Source organism: Dama dama, chromosome 18 (genome assembly GCF_033118175.1).
Source record: "Dama dama isolate Ldn47 chromosome 18, ASM3311817v1, whole genome shotgun sequence".
Classification (NCBI taxonomy): Eukaryota; Metazoa; Chordata; class Mammalia; order Artiodactyla; family Cervidae; genus Dama; species Dama dama.
The window spans coordinates 107,019,242-107,043,335 of record NC_083698.1 but is presented as its reverse complement, the minus strand read 5'-3'; the positions used below and the strand labels follow the sequence as shown (position 1 = coordinate 107,043,335).

At 51.4% G+C, this 24,094-nt stretch overlaps 1 protein-coding gene and 2 non-coding genes across 7 annotated transcripts; 1 reads left to right on the top strand and 2 right to left on the bottom strand.

The window, feature by feature from the left end:
• On the bottom strand, positions 1-23,294 carry LRRC61 (leucine rich repeat containing 61). Of its 5 annotated transcripts, XM_061166040.1 has the most exons (3): positions 4,466-5,094; positions 3,678-3,813; positions 1-1,415 (listed from the first exon to the last, which is right to left on the bottom strand). In XM_061166040.1, the coding sequence occupies exon 3, from the start codon at positions 1,255-1,257 to the stop codon at positions 472-474; it is 786 nt and encodes a 261-aa protein (XP_061022023.1). In that variant the 5' UTR covers positions 1,258-1,415; positions 3,678-3,813; positions 4,466-5,094; the 3' UTR covers positions 1-471. The 5 variants fall into 5 exon arrangements, with proteins under 5 accessions (XP_061022023.1, XP_061022025.1, XP_061022024.1 ...); XM_061166042.1 differs by lacking the exons at positions 3,678-3,813; positions 4,466-5,094 and adding an exon at positions 23,199-23,294; XM_061166041.1 differs by lacking the exons at positions 3,678-3,813; positions 4,466-5,094 and adding an exon at positions 9,028-10,157.
• Positions 12,928-12,999, bottom strand: TRNAC-GCA (transfer RNA cysteine (anticodon GCA)). The gene has a single exon. It is a non-coding gene; the product is annotated as a tRNA-Cys (tRNA).
• TRNAC-GCA (transfer RNA cysteine (anticodon GCA)) lies at positions 16,462-16,533 on the top strand. Its single transcript has one exon. It is a non-coding gene; the product is annotated as a tRNA-Cys (tRNA).
• Positions 23,295-24,094: the final 800 nt, after the last annotated feature.

Here is a 24,094-nt window from a genome sequence, read left to right as displayed (position 1 = left end):
TACAAATTAAAACATAATTTAATAGGGATGAGCATGGGTGGGAATGGGGACAGTGGAGGTTCCAGGGAGACCCAGGATCGAGGGACACAGCAGAGAGTCACCAGATAGGAGAACCTGGAAGGTGGATAAATGCAGCTTCCACGGCCGGCTGGCCGAGCTCAGCATTGCCCTCAGTGGCCTTCCCCGCCTTGCCCACCTGCAGCCTTAGGACCAAGCCACTTTCTTCCCCCGAGCCTCAGGCTCATGCAGCCGGGAGGAGCAGCAGCTGTGGCCACGGAAGGGGCCAGGGACCTCCTCCCAGGCGCACTGCGTAGGTGGCAGGACAGCCTCATGCTGAGCTGGCTGCTTGGGGATGACCCGAGGGAGGTATGTCTCTGATAGACAGCTGGAGAGTTTTCCTTGAAGGGCAGCGAGCAGCTGGACAAAACCGTCCAGACAAGCAGGAAGGCCACCAAGCGCCCCGGGGCGCCTTCAGAAGACGAAGGAGGCGGCGGCAGCACCCGCGGGGCCGAGCACCCGCTCCGCCTGGGCCAGGCTGTCCCGGGCCTGGCGGTCCAGGTCGCGGCACTCCTGCACCGTGTCCTGGAACTGGCGGCAGGCCTCCTCCAGGATGGAGCTACTGCGTGGGGGCCAGGCCTCCCAGTAGCTGGGCTCCACCCAGGGCTGGGCCTCCACCAGCCGGGGGCCAGGGGTGCCAGGGCCGGGGCGCAAGGAGCTGTCGAGGTCCCGGCACAGCTGGTAGAAGTCACTGCCGCGCCCGCTCACACGCTCGCCGTCGAGGACCTTCAGGCCGGGCAGCAGCTCGCGCACTGAGGCCCAGTAGCAGGGGCTGGCACACAGCGGGTTGCTGAGCCGAGCCAAGGGGTCTCGGAGCCGCAGGCGCTCCAGACCCCGCAGCCCCGCCAGGCACTGCAGCTGCGCGGGCCCGGCCAGCAGGTTGCCCGCGGCGTTGAGACGCTGCAGGTTCTCGCAGGCGGCCAGGGGCTCCAGGCCCGTCAGCCGGTTGTCGGCCACATTGAGCACAGCCAGCTGCCGCAGGGAGGCCAGCGGGCCCAGCTGGGTGAGTGCGTTGCCCGACAGGTCCAGCCACTCGAGGCCCAGGCAGTCCCCCAGGCAGCCCAGGTCCACCAGCCCCAGGCCCCGCAGCTTGAGCAGCAGGATGGACTCCAGGGAGAACTCGCCCGAGCGCGCCTTGAGCAGCTGGGGCGTCACGTGCACCCCGTCGGCCTCTCCCGACTTCTCGCCTCGAGGCTCCATGAGACCAAGTGGGTCCGGGGGGCTGGGGGGTCGGGCAGCTGCGACGCAAGTGCTGCTGGCGGTCAGCAGGCTGATCACCCCACAGGTCGCCCCCTCCACTCGGCCTGGGCCCAGGTTGGACGCATCTCTGGCAGCCCCACTCAAGGGCCAGCAGGTCCCTAAGGAGAGACAATCAAACAGTGAACGGGCCTTTGAGCACCGCGGAGCTGCAGCAGGGGATGCGTCCGTGACCACCCCTCCTCTACTGCCAGGGTTAGCTGCCCAGGGGGACCGGAGGACTCCAGCCCAAGGCGCAGAAGGGCCAGGAGCCCCATGGCGGGAGCCAGCCAGGCACAGGCCTCCACCTGAGGGAGTCCCAGATGGAGTTCAGGCCCGACGTTACAATCCCTCCACGGTCCCCAGTGTGCACAATCTCATTCCTTTCCTTTTTCAGTAACTGCTCATATCATGAACTGAGACATTTCTTCTCAAATCCTTTCAAGCTATTTTTGAATAGACAATAGGCCCCCAGGATCGCCATCTCCTTTGCTTCCTTCCTGTGAATGCCCTGCCTTTGCAAACACAGTTGAGAGCACCTGGGCCTTGCCTTATTCCCTCCAAGGTGTTCTCAATTCGAGTTTTTTCACCATCAGTAGTGAACTCAAAATGGGTTCGGGGTTCCATGGGCTCCCCCCACCGGTGGCAGCTGTGGGGGCTGAGTGTCCAGCCTTCAGTCCTAGACAAGGAAGCTGGGGTCGAGGGAGTGAGTGGCAGCACCGCCAGGGCCCATGCCTTTGCTCCCCGACCCCTGCCCGACAAGACCAGCGCTTCACTCTGGCCTCAACAGAATGTCCCTTCCCGTAAGCCAGAGAGCATGGTTCCAGCCACAAACGTGACACCATTTCCCAAGCAGGCAAAGAGGGGCTGGGGAGGGAAGGCGGAGCAGTCCAGGAAGCCGTCCTGGAGGCAGGGGCAGGGTGGCCCCGATGCTGGCTCCAGAAAAGGGGAGGGAGGGGACTTCCAGGCTGCCAGTGGCCATCGGATGGGCAGAGACCCAGGGGCCACCGCAAGCCCAGAGCCTGAGGGAGGCAGCCAAGGGGGAGGGGCACCCGCCATGCCAGAGGAGCACAGAGGGGTCAGGGTTCAAGCAGAGAGGAAAACAAGCGGAGACCTCTGCTCCAAGTGGCAGCTCCCCAACCTGCAGACCGGCCAGGCCCAGGCCCAGGCCCAGGCCAGGCACAGTGGTGCCCGCGGAGAACCAAGGGGCCATTCACTCCTGCTGTTTACAAAGCCCCGGGCTCCAGGGCCATGGTCAGGCTCCCAGGCTGTGTCTCCATAGCAACGCCACTTTTCATTTCCCCCCCCACCAAGGAAACCAGACCCAGAGCTCTTCCCACACCCCCTAGGAAGCTGGGGGGCTGCCAACACATCCCGCCTCCACCGCACCTCTGAGAAGGGGGTCCCACATCTTTAGTCTGCCGCAGCCCAGCTCTACCTTCATTTCCAGCAAAGTTTCTGTCTCAAAGCACTGGGGTATCTGCTAAGAAGCCTGGCTCACTCCGCGGAAGCGTCTGCTAGGGTTTGTGTGTAAGCAGCAGGGCGACGCGGTCACCACCGCCTCAGGTTAAACCTGACCTGGCCCACAGGGCGGGGGGCAGGTGAGGGGCACTGGACCTGCCATAAACGCAGGAGCCGGGACCGGGACCCCGCAGCAGACAGCGAGCCACAGGGAGGAGGGAGCATGTGGCCTCGGAACCTGGCCAAGCGACCAGATGCCGGGCTCCGTCTCAGGCCTGTGGGTGCAGAGAGGATGAGACGCAGGGTGCCCGGAGCGCCAGCCTCAGGAGGCTGGCGTGAGTCCAGGCAGACGGGGTCCAGGTGCCGCCTGGGTCGAGGTGTTGCCTCTGCCATGTGCCCGTCTCCCACCCACGAGAGGACAGGAGTGATCCCCCCATTTGGGGGAGCGAACTGCCCCTGGTGGGGCATGTCCACTCCAAAGCCCATCAGGACCCTCCAGCCTCTCACCACCTCCTTCCGCTCGCCTCCTCACACACCCCCTGCAGCTCCGGTCCAGGTTTCCCCTCTTTAGGAGTGTGGAGGAGCCGCTGGGGGTGATGCCACACCGCAAGGGTTCCTCTCCCGAGAGCTGACCAGGGGATGGTGGCACCGACCAATATACGTGTCCCCCAGGACAGCCCCTCCCGGCGTGGACAGGCCGGGGGCCGGAGTCTCTCCTTCTGCCCAGGGTGGGCATGACAACCTGCAGAGGGGGCAGCCGAGCCAGGCCTCCCCAGGCAGTGGGCCCCTGTCTTCTCACTGAGGACACCCAGGCCCAGGAGACCTCCCTCCTGTGCCCCCGGAAAGCCTGGTCAGGCGCGGGGACCCACGGGCTGCTGGGCAAGGGCGGGCTCTCTTCCTCTGCTGGGGAGGGTCCCTCCCACCTGTCTTCTGGGCGCTGGAGCTTCTGGTCTTCCGGGGGCCACTTCTCTACGTCTGCACACTCAAGCTGGAAGGTGCTGCCTGGCACCCTGGCCGAGTCCACAGGGGCGCTGGCAGCTCTGGCACTGGACTTGGAGCCTGGAGGAGCCAGTGGTGGGTGGGCCGCGGGTCTAGTCCTGGAGGAGTCAGCACGCATGGGGGGCTCTTGCCCCATGGATCCTGAGGGCGCCTGCTTCTTGTGGGGCTTTCTGACTTGTTCTACTTCTGACATGCCTGGGCGCTTGGGGCAGTGAGAACATGGGCCCAGGCTGTAACAAGTGGAAGAGGACGGCTCTCGCCTAGTGGGCTCTCGACCGTGGGCACCACGCCAGGGGAAGTGAGGCCAGAGGTGGGGAGAAGGGAGAGCCGGAGGACCTGAGGAGTCGTGACCACCGGAGGCCAATCCCAGGGCAGAGCTCGCCAGATCCCACCCTCCTTGGCAAGCGAGGCCTGACGTTCACCATTCCGGACCCAGCGGAACGGTGGCCCTTGAGTGGTGTCTGTCCATCTTCTTTGCCATGCTAACACTGTTTCTCTTTTTTTCAATGTTTATCCAGAACCTAATAGGCACTTGACAATGTTCCTGTGTGCTGGATACAGTATAGAGTAGGCAAGGCCCCTGCATGCAGGTGGCCCCCAGGCTGGCGGGAGAGGCAGACGTGAATGAAACTCTTACTCGCACGATGTGAAGAGAGCCCCAGTGCGGGGTATATGGGGGCACCGCGGGGCCATGGGACCCCGGGGGGCTGACCTCACCACGACGTAGGGCTCCAAGGCGCCAGGCAGGTTTCCCGGGGAGAGCCGTGGGTGCCCGCACTGTCAGTGAGGCCTCGGGAGCAGAGGGGGCCAGGCTCGGCATCCTGGGCACCCGTGGGGCCGGGGAAAACAGGGGCACCACTCGGTCCTGCAGAGTGAAGCAGCCTGAGGCTTCCCAAGCCTCCATCAGGGCACAAACGACGGGGCAGCTCCTGAAACTGGCGACTCAGGCCTCCAGCATCTCCTCCCCTCGGAGCCCGCTCTGCTCTGAGTCTGGCCCCCACTGCTCCCTGGCGCTGCCCCCCACCGACCGCAAGGCCCCCAGTGACCCCGACTTCTCTGCACCAGCCCCACCCACCCCTCCTCTTGGCCCTGGAAAGCACGGTCTCCTTGGCTTCCTGTCACCGGAGACTCCTTCTCAGCCTCTGCCCTGCTCCTTGTCCTCTGCCCAGTCCTTAATGGCATTTCCTAGTCTCTCCTACCACACCCTCCCTGACTGGGTCCCTCCACACCACTGAGCGAGTGAGCGCTACAACCCCCAACCCCGCCTGGCTCACGACCCCCTTGTGGGCTGCCCGTCGCCCGCTCTGCCTGCAGTCAGCTCAAGCCAGGGCAGAGACTCCAGTTCACCCAGACGCTCAGACCCCACACCCAGGCACCATCCTCAACTCGTCCCCCACCCTCCCCCCATTGGTTTTCCTGGAGATGAGATCAAATTCAGGGCTGCTCTCAAAAGAAAAGAGACACAAAGAAGTCAGAGACAAAATAAGCAGAAAGGAGAAAAGAAAATGAGAGGGAAGGTAAAAGGCTAGTGAGTGAGGATGTGTCTCCCAGGGAAAGAGAAGGTTCAGAGGAGGACAGCAGATCCCGTCCCGGGCACCTGAGAAGAAGGAGCGTGCGTCCCTCCAGCCCAGAGCGAGATGCAGGTTAACCAAGGAGATTTAAGCCAGGATGTTCTGACTCGGTAACATGAAACGTTCAGAAGGGCCACCAGGGATGGCAGGATGGCCTTCACTGGGGACGAGCCCACTGGGCAGCTCAAGGGAGGTTCAGCCGTGAAAGCAGGTGGATGACACCGAGGAGCCCTGTCCAGCTGGAGAGGCCTCAGGAGAACCAAGAGGAAACCACCCCAGCCCATCACTCGACAACCGAGTCAGCCACCACCACGCCAGGCGCCTGGAGCCCACTGGAGGGGACGCCGCGGAGGGGCCAGGTCAAGGCACAGATGAAGGGCCAGACACTGTCCTTGTCCAGAGGAAGGGCTCTAGATGTCAGAACCAGACAGACTCATCTCTGCTCTTATTTTGATTGAAGAAACGGAAACCCAGAGCAGAAACATGATGCTCTGTGGCACAGCAGAGGACCGGAGCAGTCCGTCGGCTTCGTCGCTCCCAAGAGCGCAGAACAGGGTACCGAAGGCGGGCCCGTGTCCCACCTGCTTTCACGGATGAGGGCAGAGAAAAGGATAACACTTGTGAGTCGGGCTGCAGTCCAGCGCATGCCCCAAAGCCTTCACCCGAGGGCCCTAGTGGACCCCAGGGCACCAATCCTGTTCCGTCCCCGACCAGCCTCATCCCACCAGTCTGTCTGTATTCTGCGGACACCTTTGACCCACTTGACCATTTAGCAAAAACTCATCAAATATCTACCGTGAGCCAGCACTGTGCCCTAAACATACACACATGGGAGAGGAATTGTCGGCTGGCACGTGGGGCTCAGGACAGCAAGACAACTTGGAAACAGCGAGGCAAGCGGGCCGAGCACTACAGAGCCTGGGCGGGCTGACCAAGAGGCACAGCGAGTCTGTGACACTGGAGTTTAGTGCTGTCTCTGAAGGGCGACAGAAGCCCCCTTGGGCTACTGCTTGAGGAACCCTGTCTCCTGACAGAGCCCTGGGCAGATCCGGAACCCGGGGCGATGGGCGGCACCCACAGTAAAACCCCCCTTTCTCTCCACCGAAGCACAGCAGGATGAGAGTGAGGTGGGCGCTGCGGAAAGCTGGCCTCGACTCTACACGAATCCAAAGTGTGACATTTAAAAAGAAAGTCACCCACAAACTCCAGGACTTTGGTTATTAGTGACAGGTTGTTTGTGACACGTCTCATAACAGCTGACACACACACCTTTGAGGACGATGACAAGGTGGACGGTCTGGGGCTGGACTGGCGGTGGGGGGGAACCCACGGAGGGAGGCCTGGCCCTGGGAAGCAAATGGGGGGTAGGGGGCAGGAGAGGAGGAGCAGGTAATGGAGGCAGGACTGCAGGTGAAGGGGCAGTTTGGAGAGCCATGCAGGGGGCACGTGTGCTTGGGCTGCTGTGAGGAGGAGGAGGGCCTCCCCAGTGGTCCTCCCCACTATCCCAGATCAGTTACAGATGTGGCGATTTTAAGGTTCTTCTGGAACAAGTCTTCAGGAGTAGACGTGACAGGTACTGAGCTAAAGATGCAGATCCATGGAAAAGTCTCCATAGAAACGGAGGGAAAACACTGGCAGGAGAAGAGAGGGGAGGGTGGTTGCCCAGGCAACACAGACACTGTGGGGAGGGTAGACTCCAAAGGTGCCCACGGGCAGAGGGCAGAGAAACACCTGAGTGATGTTAGGGAGGGCCAAGGGAAGCCCTTCCAGAAAGGACAGACAGGGTCACTTCAGCGGGATAAAGCAGCTGGAGCCCCAGGCTATGCTCTGAGAAGCAGGGGGTTTAGGCGCTTGCAGTGTCAAAGGGTCAGGAGGGGAAAGGCTTAGCTCCATCTCAAAACAGAGCAAAAGTGCAGTGGGAAGATAGGGAGGACTGATGGCAGAAGCCTCCAGAGGGCGAGTGGCTCAAGGCACAGGTATATGGCATGGGGTGGGGGGGAGGTGGAAGGGGTTATCCTCCGAGACAGAATCTATTTTTTTCCCCCTGTCACAGCAAAGAAGGACGCTGTGGTGGCAGGCAAGTCCTTGAGTGAGGGCAGGGGGAGGACCCAGGCAGTTTATGCCCAGGAGCCTACAGACTCCCAAGGGGAAGCCATATACTCAGAGAGGCAGCAACCTGCTGGCTGAGCCTGAGGTGGGCGGGGCCTCAGCACGTAACACAGGCGCTGGCTCCACGGATCAGAGGTTTCACTGATCACCAGGGACTTCCCAGATGGCTCGGGGGTAAAGCATCCACGTGTCCAGGCAGGAGACGTGGGTTCGATCCCTGGGTCGGGAAGATCCCCTGGAGAAGGAAATGGCAATCCACTCCAGTATTCCTGCCTGGACAATCCCACGGACAGAGGAGCCTGTTGGTCTACAGTCATGGGGCCCAAAGAGTTGGACATGCCTTAGCACCTCAACAACTCTTACCAGGCCTTTTCCCATGCACAGGCCCAGAAGGAAAGGGGCCACTTTTCTATTTCTCCTAGGCCTGCCTCACCCCAGTGCCTCGTTTGCAACTCAGCCTACCCTGGGCATTCAGGAACTATGCCAGAGGGACGTTTTCACCCTGCTCAGTCACTAGCCCCCACCTCTCTCAGCCCCTGCACTGGGGGGTGGGTTGGGGTGGTGCCTGTCCAACCCCACCCCCCCCCACCCCGACCTGCAGGGGACTTCAAAGCACTGGATGAGCCTTCACCTCCTGGGCTTCTCATTCCCCAACCCACTCAAGCTAGGAGGAAACAGAAGATGGTGAAGAAGAGGATGGGACTAGAGGAACACGTGGATGTAAAAGCCTAGAGCAAACCACTGTACATTTCAGGCTTTGGTCCCACGTGCACACCTGGCTGCACGCAAACTCTAAAGGAGAGGTTTGAAACAAACATGCAACATTAGATTTCGCCATATGCAACAAGTGACACAAAATGAGGTGTTTTAAACTACACACACTTGGCTCTTTTCTGCGAGGCTGCTCTCCATAGTGGATTGAGAGCATTAAGTTCCAGAGCCAGTCTATGGGGGCTTAAATCCTGCCTGTGAGCGAAGAGCTGTGTGTTCGTCCCGCTACTGAGCCTCGGTTGCCCCGTCTACACAACAGGGAGAACAGCATCTGCCTCCCTGGCTTGTGAAGGATTAGTGGCGTTCAGTTCAGTTCTGTTCAGTCTTGTGCGACTCTGCGACCCCATGAACTGCAGCAAGCCAGGGCTCCCTGTCCATCACCAACTCCCGGAGTTTACTCAAACTCATGTTCATCGAGTCGGTGATGCCATCCAACCATCTCACCCCTTCTCTTCCCGCCCTCAAATCTTTCCCAGCATCAGGGTCTTTTCCAATGAGTCAGCTCTTCGCATCAAGGTACTGAGCGGCAGTTCCAGGCACAGACTGTCTGATGGACACGAGCCCGCTGTTCAGCGCTGGCAGTGAAGACAGGGGAGACCGGGCCGCCCGCTGGGCCGAGGTCAGGACAAGCCGCCTCGGCCCCTGGAATCCGGGAACCGCCACGCCCGCTCCCCGCCTTACCTACTGCCGAGGGTCAGGCCGGCCGGCGGGGCCGACGGAGACGGGACGCCCGCGCCGCTCCCCCGGCAACTGGCCGCGGCCCCGTGGCGGGGAGCAGAGCGCCGCCTCCCAACCCCTCGCGCAGCGCAGGCCCGGGACCTACCACAGGAGGCGCCCAGGGCCCGGCAGAGCCAAGGGGGAGGAGTCCAGGTTCCGGGACGAACTTCCGGGAGCGACAACCCAAAGGATCCTCCGCGCCCACCACTGTCCCGAGGTTCGTACGTTCCTCCTGCCGGCAATCAGCGCGGAGTGCGCAGGCGCGGCGGGCGCCGGACGGAAACGGTGGGGTCTCGCCGGCTCCTCCGCGCGAAGTCGCTCGCTGGTTTTCCCAGATAGAGTTTGTTCTAGTCTAAGGGTGCTAGTTTGGAGGGGCGGAAAGGGACTTGTTTGTTTGTTTATAATCGTTCTAGTTTAGCTCTATGGTCTTGGAAGAAGCGCTATGCGCTTCGGGCCGATGGCGACCAAGTCTTCCTTTTCCACTGGCCGATCCCCAAGGTCCCTTCCACCCCGGGGCCTTTAACCCGCTTGAACTTGACTTTTGTGCATGATTTGAGACGAGGAGTTCATCCGACCTTTTTTCCATTTAGAGAGCTGATCCTCCTGCAGTGTGTATTGCTTCCTCGCTGATTAGTTCTGCCCTCCCTTCTTTCACTCCCATATGCATAGGGATCTATTCGTAGGCTCTATATTCTAGTGCATTTCTATTCTATACTAATAGTCTCTCCCTGCAGGAATACATTTCTGGTTTTTTAAGATATTATTTACATGCAATCAATGTCCCAATTTTAAGTGTACATTGCAGTGGATTTTGACAAATTTGTTCACCTGCAGAACCACCTTCGCAATCAAGGTATAGGATATTTCTATCCACACACACATCCAGTAATAATAAAGTAATAAACCACTTCACCTTTTCTCAATTAACCTCCCACCCTGTGCCCCCAAGTAACAGCTAATATGCCATTTGTCATGAAAGACTAGGTTTACATTTCCTAATAAAGATATATATAATAAATAATAAAGATGGTGATCTACACTATGCAGTCTTTTATGTATAGCCTCTTTGGCTTAATGCAATGTTTCTGGGATTCAGTCATGCTGATGTATGAATCAGGAACTCATTCATTTTTATTGCTGAGTAGAATTCCTTTATATGAATGTAGCATAATTTGTTTACCCATTCACCCTGTTGACAACTTGGATTCTTTTCAATTATAGGCTATCACAAATAAAACTGCTATGAACATACCTGTCTGTGTGAGGGCAGAGGTTTTCATTTATCTTTGGTAAGATAGGAGTGACCATGGTGGGGTATATGGAAAATCATGCTTAACTCTGTAAGAAACTGCCAAACTATTCTCCAAATTGTTTGTGCCATTTTATATTCCTAGGAACAGTGTTCAAATTGCCTCCAAATCCTTGTCAACACTTTATTGTCAGCTTTTTCATTTTAGTCATTGACATTCCCAGGTGAATAATAACATTGGTTACATTTTCAGGTGCTTATTTGCCATTTGTACATCTTCTTTTGTGAAGTGTGGTTACAAATTATTTGCCTACTCTAAAAAATTGGGTTTCTCTTACTGTGGAATTTTTTATATATTTATATTTGGCTCAGTTCATTACATATTCTGGATATATGCACTGCAGGTGTTTTCTCCAAACTTTCTTAACAATGTTTTAAAGACCAGTAGTAGAGATGGCACTGTCTGATCTCACCACCATCACCCCCACACAGAGGAACCAGAGATCAAATTGCCAACATCCGTTGGATCATTGAAAAAGCATAGAGTTCCAGAAAAACATCTACTTGTGCTTTATAGACTATGCCAAAACCTCTGATTGTGTGGATCACAACAAACTGTGGAAAACTCTTCAAGAGATGGGAATACCAGACCACCTTACCTGCCTCCTGGGAAACCTGTATGCAGGTCAAGAAGCAACATTTAGAACTGGACAGGGAACAACAGATTGGTTTCAAATTGGGAAAGGAGTAAGTCAAGGCTGTATATTGTCACCATGTTTATATGTGGAGTACATCATGTGAAATGCCAGACTGGATGAAGCACAAGCTGGAATCAAGATTGCTGGGAGAAATATCAATAATCTCAAATATGAAGATGACACCACTCTTATGGCAGAAAGTGAAGACGAACTAAAGAGCCTCTTGATGAGGGTGAAAGAGGAGAATGAAAAAGCTGGCTTAAAACTCTATATTCAATAAACGAAGATCATGGCATCCAGTCCCAACCCTTCGTGGCAAATAGATGGGGAAACAATGGAAACAGTGGCAGATTTTCTTTTCTTGAAACTCCAAAATCACTGCAGATGGTGACTGTAGCCATAAAATTAAAAGACTCTTGCTCCTTGGAAGAAAAGCTATGACAAAACTAGACCACATATTAAAAAGCGGAGACATTACTTTGCCGACAAAGGTCTATCTAGTCAAAGCTGTGTCTTTCCAGTAGTCATGTACAGATGTGAGAGTTGGATCATAAAGAATAGTGAGCACCGAAGAATTGATGCTTTTGAACTGTGGTGTTGGAGAGAATACTCTTGAGAGTCCCTTGGACTGCAAGGAAATCAAACCAGTCAATCCTGAAGGAAATTAGTTGAAACTCCAATACTTTGACCACCTGATATGAAGACCTGATTCATTGGAAAAGACCCTGATGCTGGGAAAGATTGAAGGCAAGAGGAGACGAGGATGACAGAGGATGAGATGGTTGGATGGCATCACCGACTCAATGGACATGAGTTTGAGCAAGCTCCGGGAGATGGTGATGGACAGGGAAGCCTGGCGTGCTGTAGGCTATGGGATCGCAAAGAGTTGGGCATGACTGAATGACTGAACAACAACAACACTAATACAAATTTAGTAATGGGGCACGTGGGAGGGGGCAGTTGGGGTGAGGAGATGGAGGGGAGCTCTCTGTACTTTCTGCTCAGTTTTTCTGTAAAATTAAAACTACTCTAAAAAATAAAGATTATTAATTTTTTAAGGTGACAGCAGTAGGGTTACTTGGACTATGAATCAGAGACCTCGTGATCTGTATTTAAATGATCTAACTATGAGCCATTATTATCTAAAAAGCACCTTTCCACCCATAGGGCTATCCTGAACCGTAGCACAGCCAGTCACCCAGGTATTTGTGGCTTCCAGAACCTGGGGGTCTGCCCCAGGGCAGAAGCATGACTTTCCCACCGCGTCTTCTTCCCACCCTCTCCGTCCTTGCTCCAGGCCCTCTCGAGGGCACTGGCTTTGATAATCATATGTGCCGGCTAAGTCGCTTCAGCCGTGTCTGACTCTTTTCGACTCTGTGGACTCTAGCCTGCCAGGCTCCTGTGTCTGTGGGATTCTCCAAGCAAGAATACTGGAGTAGCTGCCATGCCCTCCTCCAGAGGATCTTTCTGTCCCAGGGATTGAACATGCGTCTCTTAGTCTCCTGCATTGGCAGGTGGGTTCTTTCTTACTTGCGCCACCTGGGAAGCCCATGTTCAGGCAAAATGCCCTTGAGGATCATCCAGTATCATCTTCCCCAAAATGTCTCTGATCAGATAGTGCTGGTTGGGTAGGAAGATCAGAGACCATGTTGTTTTTCAAATAAAAGTATGCGGATTCTTCCCCGGAGCCTGTAGGGCACAGCTGCTAATTCAGTTGGCTCCTTGGACCTTCCTAACTCACTTGAAAAGAGAAATAGTAATAGTAATAGCAATTGGGAGAGCTGACCAAACACACACAGCTCTCCGAGGGTCAAGACAATGCCTCTAACGCTGGATGAGGAAAACTTCCAACCATTTCCTGAGTCAGAAGATGACCTTTCCTCCCTTTCCTCTCCTCTCCTTACTCCTTCCATGTTCTGTTTGCTAAGCCCCCTTACAGGAAAGTAGCCTAAGTTAAAAAGGCTCCCAACAAGCGGGGTCAGGGGTGGAGGTGAAGGTTGGTGGTACTGAGATCTAATCTACGGTGACCACGTGTGTTCCAGATGGAAAGAAAATAAGCAGGGGGCACCCGGATTTGAACCAGGGACCTCTTGATCTGCAGTCAAATGCTCTACCCCTGAGCTATACCCCCAGGCCATGCTAAGCTCTGAACCAGCACCAGTTCACTGTGTCCTAACACCCAGGTATGCAGTTGACAGCAATTACCATCCATTCTCTTCGAGCCAGTGGGAACCTGTAGAACTGGCATCCCTCAGTAACACCCTCTGGTCTCCAACCTCCCCTGCACCTCCCACAGAAGTGCTTACTTCTTGGATGATTTCTCTACAGATTATGTCAGCTGTTTTGTGTTTTTTTTTTCCTGTGTGAAACTAATTATCTCATCCATATACTTTTTGTCCTGTGGGTTTATACCTTTTTATTGCTTTATTATAGTTGTTGCTCAGTCACTAAGCTGTGTCCGACTCCGCAGCCTCATAGATTGCAGCACACCAGGCTTCCCTGTCCTTCACCATTTCCCCAAGTTTGCTCAAACTCATGTCTAATGAGTCAGTGATGCCATCCAACCATCTCATCCTCTGTCGTCCCCTTCTCCTCCTCCCCTCAGTCTTTCTCAGCATCAAGATCTTTTCCAGTGAGTCAGCTCTTTGGATCAGGTGGCCAAAGTACTGGAGCTTCAGCTTCAGCATCAGTCTTTTCAATGAATATTCAGAGTTGATTTCCTTTAGGGTTCACTGGTTTGATCTCCTTGCAGTCCAAGGAACTCTCAAGAGTCTTCTCCAGCAGTCACAATTCAAAACCATTATTTCTTTAGTGCTCAGCCTTCTGTAAGGTCCGACTCTCACATCGATACATGGCTACTGAAGAAACCATAGCTTCAGCTACACAGACCTTTGTTGGCAAAGTGATTTTCTGCTTTTTGATATGCTATCTAGGTTTGTCATAGCTTTCCTTCCAAGGACCAAGTGTCTTTTAATATTGTGGCTGCAGTCACTATCTGCAGTGATTTTGGAGCCCAAGGAGATAAAGTCTGTCCCTGTTTCCACTTTTTCCCCATCTACTTATCATGAAATGATGGGACTGAACGCCAAAATCTTAGTTTTTTTTTAATTTGAGTTCTAAGCCAATTTTTTCACTCTAACTGTTGCTTCTTGACCTGCATACAGGTTTCTCAGGAGACAGGTAAGGTGGTCTGGTATTCCCATCTCTTTAAGAATTTTCCACAGTTTGTTGTGATCTGCACAGTCAAAGGCTTTAGCATAGTCAATGAAGCAGAAGTAGATGTTCTTCTGGAATTCTCTTGCTTTTTCTATGAGCCAATGAATGCTGGCAATTTGATCTCTGGTTCCTCTGCCTTTTCGAAATCCAGCTTCAGCATCTCGAAGTTTTCTGTTCATGTACTGCTGAAGCCTAGCTTGAAGGATTTTGAGCATTACCTTGCTTTCATGTGAAATGAGCACAACTGTATGGTCATTTGAGCACTATTCAGCATTGCCTTTCTTTGGGATTGGAATGAAAACTGACCTTTTCTAGTCTTGTGGCCACTGCTGAGTTTTCCAGATTTGCTGACATACTGAGTACAGCACTTTATTATTATTTATAATATTTAGGAAAATGTTATTTTAAAAAATTGTGTAAGTGAAAATATAAGCACAAATAAGTAAAATTAAATAGCTGTGTAGCCAGACCAATGAACCATGCATGCATTTCAAAATTTTTAAAAATTTGATACTTTGGTGAGAAGAGCAATTGAATAATAAAGTTGTCTTTACTGATACTTTATAGCATTATAAAATAAATTTTTAGGTATAAGGAAAAATAACTTCCAATCTAGAATTCTGACAGGATTGGGTGCATTCAGGGTGCTATGACTGTAGACTCAATCTAGAATTTTGAACCCAGGTAAACTGAGATTCAAGCAAGAGGACAAAAGAAAGACATTTCAGATGTGCCAAACCCAAGAGCATTAACTGGATCAGAACCTCATTGAACTAAGGAGAAAGAAGGGAGATGAGCCCAGAGAGAAACAAGGAAATGCAAAGCTGAAGGATGACACCCCTAGAATATATGGAGCCGCCTTCTCTCCTGAGCTACTTGCCTTTGTGGGGCCAAAGATACTCTCCCATCCTCTGTTTCCCCATCTGCAATATAGGTGTAATCATACAACCCCCTGGGCTGAAATTTTCTGAGGCAGACTGAGATCTTCAGCTTGAATTGGCCTGCTCTGGATGGAAGAGGTGGATCTCCTTGACTCCCTTGAATGAGTTTTCCCCATATTGGCAGAAGCTTCTTTAGATTTAGGTTCCTGAATGGTAAACTGGGAAGAGAGCTAATCCACGACAAAGAAGACCCTCCCAGGGGCTCCCAGCAGACAATGGGAGGAAAGGGGGGGGGGGGTCTCAGGATATGGGTCTTTGGTGGAGTGGAGGCACCAGGGCTCAGTAAACACAAGATGAGGCAAGGGTGAACAGGTGCCCTGGGTGTGGCTGCGAGTGTGAAAGGGCCTGGTCGCAGATATGTGGATCTAGAGCAGCAGTTCTTAAAGCATGGCCCTGGACCCCCAGCATCAGCGTTACCTGAGAATTGTTAATCAGAAACTTTCAGGGGGAAGCCCAGACATCCCTGTTTTAACAAGTCCTCCAAGTGATTTTGACGCACCCTACAATTAAGAACCAAGGGTATAGAGCAGAGTTCAGAGGATGAGCAATCTGATTGTGGTCCTTGGTTTTCAGCCTACCTCTGCCCACCAGCTCAGTCTGACCCTGGGGCAGGTGCTAGAATTCCTAACCCAGCCCTTCCTGTGGGTTCAGTACCTAAGTCGTCCTGCAGGTGGCCACAAGGGAGCCAATATAGATCTGTGACGGGTGTTTCTCAAAGTGCGACCCCCCAGACCCTCTATAAGAAGCTTGTTCATAACCCCACGTCACATCTGCATGTTTGACAAGCTCCCAAGATGATTCCTGAGCACAGGAAATCTGAGGACTGGCCCGAAAGGTGCAGCATGCACAGGTCAAATTCTGGTGTCTCCATTAGCTTTTCCTTGTGGTCCTTAAGTTACATGGCGTTGTGTGCTCTGCTAAGCCCACATTCTAGTTCCCCTGATGGTCCCAATTCATCATTAATCTATTAAAACACTCCTCTTCTGTAGCCTTTACATTTTTTGACTGATAGAGGATAGGGAAAAGAGGAAGATAAAAGACTCATTGGCTTAGTTATAAGGTCCTGAACCCAAAGTCAGGAGAAGTGGATTCAGGTCCTGAGTTTATCTGTAAGGAGCTGTGTGTGCTTGGGTAGACCAGTAATCCTGAATCTCTGTGTTCAGATGCCCATTGTGAAGGGCATCTTCACAATGGGCCCTGAGGGCCTTTCCTGCCATAAATACCAGTGTCAGTGCTTTTCCAGAAGGAGCAGGGAGGTCGTTACAGGGAGGGGGAACCTGTTGCTTATTTCACATCAAGGAAGTAAAATTATAGTGAGGCTGGCTTGGCAGCTTTGAGCAGGCCCAGCCTGGTGAACATCTTGTGGCAAAAATTTATAAGAATTTTGGGCGTGGCTACACAGGTAAAAGGTAGTACTAAGGCCTCTACTTACATCAGGGGGTATAGCTCAGGGGTAGAGCATTTGACTGCAGATCAAGAGGTCCCTGGTTCAAATCCAGGTGCCCCCTGCTGTCCTTCACTTTTGCTAACTGGAGCTGGTATTGAAGGTTCAGTTCCTTTCCCTAATTCAGGGCCTCAGGATACCAAGTCTTCTCAAATCTGGGTAAAAATCTGGGGTAACTTAAAACCCTGTCTCTGAACATGACAAGCCTAGAGTGACACGTTCCTCCAACTATGACTTCTTATTTCACTTACCACTGGTCTTGTTCTACACAGGCTTGTTTCCACGTGTTTTCATTGCCCTAAATCAGTGCTGTGTTGCTAAGTGTTTACCAACCAGCTCTTGAGGGGAGGGGGAGCATTCGTTTGCAGTGTTTTCCAAATTCACGGTGTAAATAATCTCACCAAATCCAATGTCAAGCCACAAACACAAGATCACTGACCATAGTGTTGGGAAGACGCGCTGACAAGTGAGTCTCTGGTGCGAGTAGGTCAAGCACAGCACTGTTCCTGACCCATCTTCCCTATGGGGCAGGGGCTCTTTGACCCCCACGCTATCCTCACAAAGCTTACAGAAATAAGAGCAATGGCTATCATAGAACCATCCACTTACTCAAGATAGATTTGTGTTATACTTGACGCCAGACACAGCAGAGACAGATATCAACAGGAACCGTGTGTGGTGAGCAAGGGAATCAAATGAAGAAATGGCCAATTGAATGTAAGGATAAGTAGATAAAAGAAGAAGGGTGCTAATTTAAAAGAAAAGGGAAAAAAGTAAAAGAAAAGGACTTCGGTAACCAGCAATATACTGGTTGAGAATCCCTTGGACTGCAAGGAAATCAAACCAGTCAATCCTGAAGGAAATCAGTCCTGAATATTCATTGGAAGGACTGATGCTAAAGCTGAAGCTCCAATACTTTGGCCACCTGATGTGAAGAGCTGACTCATTTGAAAAGACCCTGAAGCTGGGAAAGAATGAAGGCAGGAGGAGAAGAGGACGACAGAGGATGAGATGGTTGGATGGCATCACCAACTCAATGGACATGAGTTTGAGCAGGCTCCGGGAGTTGGTGATGGACAGGGAGGCCTGGCATGCTACAGTCCATGGGGTCACAAAGAGTTGGACACGACTGAGGGTGTGAACTGAACCAAACCACCCCCCCACACACTATCTTCTTCCATCTTTCTTCCTGGCACTAGCTGTATGGGATTAGGGGGACTTGTAGCTAAAATACAAAAAGAAATCTATAAGTCAGTAGGAAAAAGATCAAACAAGTCTAATACAAAAGCAAGCAAACAATATGAACAAATTAGAGAAGTGGAAACCCAAATGGTCAACAAAAAGCTGAAGAGAGTCAGGCTCATCAGTTATTATTAGTGAAATGTAAGTTAAAACAAGATACCATTTTACACACATTATCTGGTTGAAAAATAAAAAAGGCTGAGGAACAAATGAAGTCCAGGAGTTCTGTAAGTTTTGTCAGCGTGTAAATAATTGCTTTGGAGGACAATTTGGTAATATCTTGTAACACTGAAAGTAAACATCACCCACAACTCTGCTCTTTACATGGAGACATACATTCTAGAGAAGTTCCAGCACATGTGTACAAAGACCTATATAGGGACACTCCTTGTAACAGGAGAACCTGGACTAATGCAAGTATCATCAACAAGGGAGTAGAAAGATAACTTGTAAGTCACCCTGAGCTAGATCTGTCATAACGCTGCGTCAGTCAGCTATGCCACCATGATGCTGCATATCAAACACCTGAAAACCCTGATTTAGAACAACAAGCATGTATATTTCACTCATGTGACTCTGCTTCTGCTGAGGTTTGGCAAGACTTGGCTCCAGGTCATTTTGTGGTTGGTCTGTTTTCCATGTTTCTTCTGTGGCGTTGGTAGGCTGCCCAGGGAACACACCTCATGATGAAGACAGAAGCACAAACCATCCACTCAGTGGGCCACCAGAGCTGGAGAAACCCCAGGAGCATGTACATGCAAGCCCCATCAAGCAGTGGTTGAAGAGTATGCTGATGGCAATAACTTCCCGACAGCACTTCCAGCCTGCAGCACAGGGCAGGAAGACAGTGCTGGCAGCTGGAAGTCAGCTAGTGTGCATGGAAGTATTCAGAGCAAGGGGAGCTGCAGGGGACACTGACTGGGACTATTAGGGGACATGTCTGTGGTAGTTTGTTAGCAGTTTTGATCTCTGTTCATATAATAGGTAATGATGGGGTTACATTGTTTCCATTTGCTTTCCTTGATTATAAATGATGGGGAGCATCTTTTCATGCTGGAAAGTCACTTCTACCACTTCTTTTGTGAATTGCCTGCTTGTCTCCATTGCCATTAACCTGCTGTGTCTCATTGATGACCTCTGTATATGTGTTTGTTGTTCAGTCACTCAGTCGTGTCTGACTCTTTGCAACCTCATGGACTGCAGCATAGCAGGCTTCCCTGTCCATCACCAAGTCCTGGAGCTTGTTCAAACTCATGTACATTGAGTCAGTGATGCCATCCAACCATCTCATCCCTTTGTCGTCCCCTTCTCCTTCTGCCTTCAATCTTTCCCAGTATCAGGATCTTTTCCAATGAGTCAGCTCTTCCCATCAGTTGACCAAAGTATTGGAGCTTCAGCTTCAGCATCAGTCCTTCCAACGAATATTCAGGGTTGATTTCCTTTAGGATTGACTGGTTGGATCTCCTTGCAGTTCAAGGGACTCTCAAGAGTCTTCTCCAACACCACAGTTCAAAAGCATCAATTCTTCGGCACTCAGCCTTCTTTATGGTCCAACTCTCACATCTGTACATGACTACTGGAAAAAACCGTAGCTTAGACTGTATGGATCTTTGTTGGCAAAGTAATGTCTCTGCTTTTCAATACTCTGTCTGTTTGTCATAGCTTTTCTTCCAAGGAGCAAGTGTCTTTTAATTTCATGGCTGCAGTCACCATCTGCAGTGATTTTGGAACCCAAGAAAAGAAAGTCTGTCACTGTTTCCAGTGTTTCCCCATCCATTTGCCATGAAATGATAATCTTCGTTTTTTGAATGCTGAGTTTTAAGCCAGCTTTTTCACTCTCCTCTTTCACCCTCATCAAGAGGCTCTTTAGTTCCTCTTCACTTTCTGCAAGTGGTGTCATCTTCATATTTGAGGTTATAGCTATTTCTCCCAGAAACCTTGATTCCAGCTTGTGCTTCTTCCAGCCTGGCATTTCACATGATGTATTCTGCATAGAAGTTAAAGGGTGACAATATACAGCCTTGACGTACTCCTTTCCCAATTTGGGAGCAATCCATTTTTCCCTTGTCGGTTCTAACTGTTGCTTCTTGATCTGCATACAGGTTTTGCAGGAGGCAGGTAAGGTGGTCTGGTATTCCTATCTCTTTAAGAGTTTTCCACAGTTTGTTGTGATCCACACAGTCAAAGGCTTTAGCATAATCAATGAAGCACATGTGGATGTATTTCTGGAATTCTCTTGCTTTTTCTATGATCCAGTGGATGCTGGCAATTTGATCTCTGGTTCCTCTGCCTTTTCTAAATCCAGCTTCAACATCTGGAAGTTCTTGGTTCACATACTGTTGAAGCCTAGCTTGAAGGATTTTGAGCACTGCATTGCTAGCATGTGAAATGAGTGCAATTATGTGGTAGTTTGAACATTCTTTGGCATTGCCCTTCCTTGGGATTGGAATGAAAACTGACCTTTCCAGTCCTATGGCCACTGCTGAGGTTTCCAAATTTGCTGGCATATTGAGCGCAACACTTTAACAGCATCAACTTTTAGGATTTGAAATAGCTCAGCTGGAATTCCATCCCCTCCACTAGCTTTGTTCATAGTGATACTTCCTAAGGCCCACTTGACTTCATACTCCAGGATGCCTGACTCTAGGTGAGTGATCGCACCATCGTGGTGATCCAGGTCATTATGATCTTTTTTTTGTACAGTTCTGTGTATGTCATGGGTTGCAAATCATTTCTCTTGTCTGTCATTCATCTTTTTTCTTCAAGTTGTTCTTTTTGCTTTGCAGAAAATCTAAATTTTAATTAAAATTTATCCATTTTATCTTCATCACTGCTGGATTTCTTTTTTTCCCCTCTTACTTAGACCTTTCCCATTAGGAGGTAATTTTTAAAAATTCCCTTGTGTTTTCTACTGGTACATTTATAGTTTCATTTACATTTGTTAAATCTCTGACCCAGCCGGTAGTAATTTTGTTGCCAGGAGGGAGAGGGTCCCCACGCTGCTCATTGCCTTTACTCATCTTCCCCTCACAGATTTGCTTTGCATGTTTATCAATTGGAGTTAACTTCTAGATTCTTCTTTTCTTCTATTGACTTGTCTATTCATGTTCTAACACCATTGTTTTCATTTCTGTAGCCTCTCATGTTGTGACTTCATAATACTTTTAAATATCTGGGAGGGTTAGTGTTCTTGTCAATATTCTGCTTTTTAAGAAGTCTCCTGGTTGTTTCTTAAACATTTATTTTCCCCAAGAACTTTAGATTCAGCAGGTCTAGTCTAGTACCCATTCCCTCTTCATCCCCACACCCCCAAAGCATGAGTGCTTTTATCGGGAGGACAGTCCATTTATAGACTACGTTAAGGACATTTAACACAAAGCACAGAAATACAGCTGCATAAACCAGCTCTGGGTAATTTTTGTGGCACGTATTTCCCAGGTCCTATCTCACACGTCAAAGCACTCAGGGTGCTCGCCACTTTCTGCTCCTCACGGTGGATCGGTGTAGAGTCTGTGATGGGAATAAGAAAAGGTGAAGGAAGCTGAGATCCTGGCAGAATGAAGGGAACCATGAACCAGTAACCATAGAGTTACTATGTAAAAGTCACGTGATTGGTTAATGGTATTTACTGAGGAGGCAGGCACTATTAACCCATTTATCACACAGTCACAACCTCTACAAGGCAGGCTCTAGTAGTATTATACCAACTGGGTGATAAAACCGAAGCTCAGAAAGATTAAATAACTTTCACTCAACTAATTACTAGAAAAGCTGGACTTTGAACTCAGGCAGCCCAGTTCCTGATTCTGTATCTCAACTCGAAGCTGAGCTGCTCAGTCGAGGTGAATGGCCTCTGGGAGGCTTAGCAGACAGAAAAAAAGAGAAAACTTTGTTTGTCGAATCAATCGCTGCAGACCAAGGGCACAGCCGTTGCCCCTGGTATCAGAAGGCTGCAGGCTATGCCATGATCCTGTCGCCGCAAAACCAGAAATGAGTGAACAGCCTTTGGCACATACTGGCCAAACAGGCCTACGAAAGTTAAACAACCTTGGGTATTCTTTAGTTGTTACCACTAACAGACACTTGTAGCTGGACTTGTCCTTCACCAAACTAATTACTCTCTGACTCCATATAGATTACACCCTGCACCTGGCATTTTTCTCCCCCAATATATTCTCTTGTAGTATCCTGCATTTCAGAAAGAAGGTCGCAGGCCGATAACTTCAGGGACACCAGACCCAGCTACTGAGTTGCCTGATGGCAGCTGTAGTCACTCTGAAACTTTGCAAGAGAAAAAAAAAAAAAAAGATGCAAGACCTTCGAGAGGATATAAATCCTCTCCCTACTCCCAAGAGAGGGGGACACAGCTCTTCAGGTGCTGGCCTGCTACGCATGCCCTTTTTTTGGCCAAAAATAATAAAGCTACTTTTTTCAATTTCCCCCAAACTCTGTCTCCATGTTTCCATTCGGTATTGGTGGACAGGGAGCCCAGACTTTGGCAACGGTCCTTGTGGCCCCATGCTCCCGTTGTATGAGACGGGGAGTGGTCAGGTACAGAGGATCACTCACTGATGTCACCCAGGTCTTTGTCAGGAAAGGAATGCTGACCTTTACTGCAGGGGGAAGGCCTTGCTGCTATCACAGCCCTTAATCCCCAGATCAGGGAGCTGAGGTGGGGGCTGTATGGGTTTCTGAGAATATCCACCCTAACGCTTTTCAGAGCAGATGCCTGCAGGGTGAGCCAAAGTTCAGCTGGGCTTGTGTGACACCCCCTCCCTCACCTGGCCTCTGCTGGACCACATGGCACTGCGATTAGAGTCCACTCAGACACCCCGTAATCCCCGAAGGCTTTGGTGCTTCTGAAACTGCTAGATGTCATTTTGCAGGGGCTCCACAGAGCTCTAGCTCTTTATGTCTCAGCGCAGAAATACCACTGCATGATTCCAAAGCTCAGGTCCTAAGACCTGTGTGGGCCTGCCTAAGAACAACCCAGAGTGCTGGGATTAAATGTCTGGGATCCTCTCTCCAGCCCTGGAGATCCTGTCATGATGGGCCTGGCTTTAGTCCCAGCGTTCTATGGGTCTGTTTGTTCTGGGTGATTCTCACCCAGGTTCATTACACGGAGTGTGGGCTGAGCTAGCACAGACTTTGGTCACCAGCCCTCACCCTTCTGGCTCCAAGTCAAGCAGAACTGCAGTGGCTGCCAACTCACTCCATTCCTGGAAACCCCGAGGCTTATAAACAAAGGTCACGCTCCACACGTGACCTTGGAGGTTCTCAGGAGCGGACAGCAAGCACCCCCACTTGATTTCTCTGCTCTTCGCATTCCCAGTGTTATCTGCCCACTGATTTTTTGTTCAAAGCAACCCAAAGGCCCTCATCAAGGCCTTGCTCTAGGTGTTCCATCAGAGAGGGTGGTCCTGCAGCCTGCAGAAACAGACACCTTCATCCTCTCTATTGAGAAGCTGGGCCGACGGGTGTCCCTACCATAGACTGGAATGTGCCAGGTCTCAGGACATTGAGGTCGGGATCAGTCACGGAAGATCGCTGGGAAGCCTGGCCTCACAGGAGCATCCAGTTGTCAAGGTCCCTTAGTTCTCTGCCCTTTGGATTTCCCCAGCAAAACCTGGATGTTGCGGTTACACATTCTTCAGTGACATTTCATCCAGGCCCTGGTACCGCCTGGAAAATCTTCCCTGTTCGCTATAACCGCTACACCCTCTAACATCAGTACAGCGCATTGCACCCCCAATAACAGCATAACCTGATCTGAGGTCTCCATCCTTTGGGCAGCACCGCCCTCTGCTGGCCAGCCTCTGTGCGTGCAGCTGAGCTAAGCTTCCCACTCTGCCACTAGGGGCGTGCTGGGGTGTCCCACCCTCACCCACTGCCCATCTTCAGGGATCTTTTGCTTCATGTAGTGACTGTCTGTGTCAGAGGCAGTCATTTACTGATTCCCATCCCACTTGGCAAGGGAAGGGGAGTGGGGGGGCAACTTCCTGCTTGAAACAAACAACAAGCCCGTCCACACCCAGCACTAGGAGACTCGACCAACCTGGCTTGGCTTCTGGCTGCCTAAGTGGCATCCCTGGGACAACCTGGCCACGTCGGGTTCCTGTCTGACCAAGCTCTGGGCCATCAGAAGAATGTACTGTTAGAACGTACTGTCTGTTCTAGCCAGTGCCCGATCCTGGGCCTCTGACCCCTGCCCCTCCACCCTTTCTTAGGGCATTCATGGTTGTGGATCCTCCTCAGTCCCTCTGGGAGAGAGATGTATCTCCTGCAGCCCAGGGGCGGCTCTTATAAACCCTTCTTCTGAGATGAAATCAGGAAGGCTTGGGCCTGTGGCCCAGTCTCTGTGGCCTGGCCGCACTTGTGCCTGC

Excerpts from the sequence above, each read along its gene's own strand:
- LRRC61 (XM_061166037.1), bottom strand. The coding sequence starts at position 8,361 with ATGCTCTCAATCCACTATGGAGAGCAGCCTCGCAGAAAAGAGCCAA. Across the intron at positions 1,416-8,315 it reads GCCTCGCAGAAAAGAGCCAA|GGACCTGCTGGCCCTTGAGT; the intron begins GTGTGTGTAGTT and ends GTCTCTCCTTAG.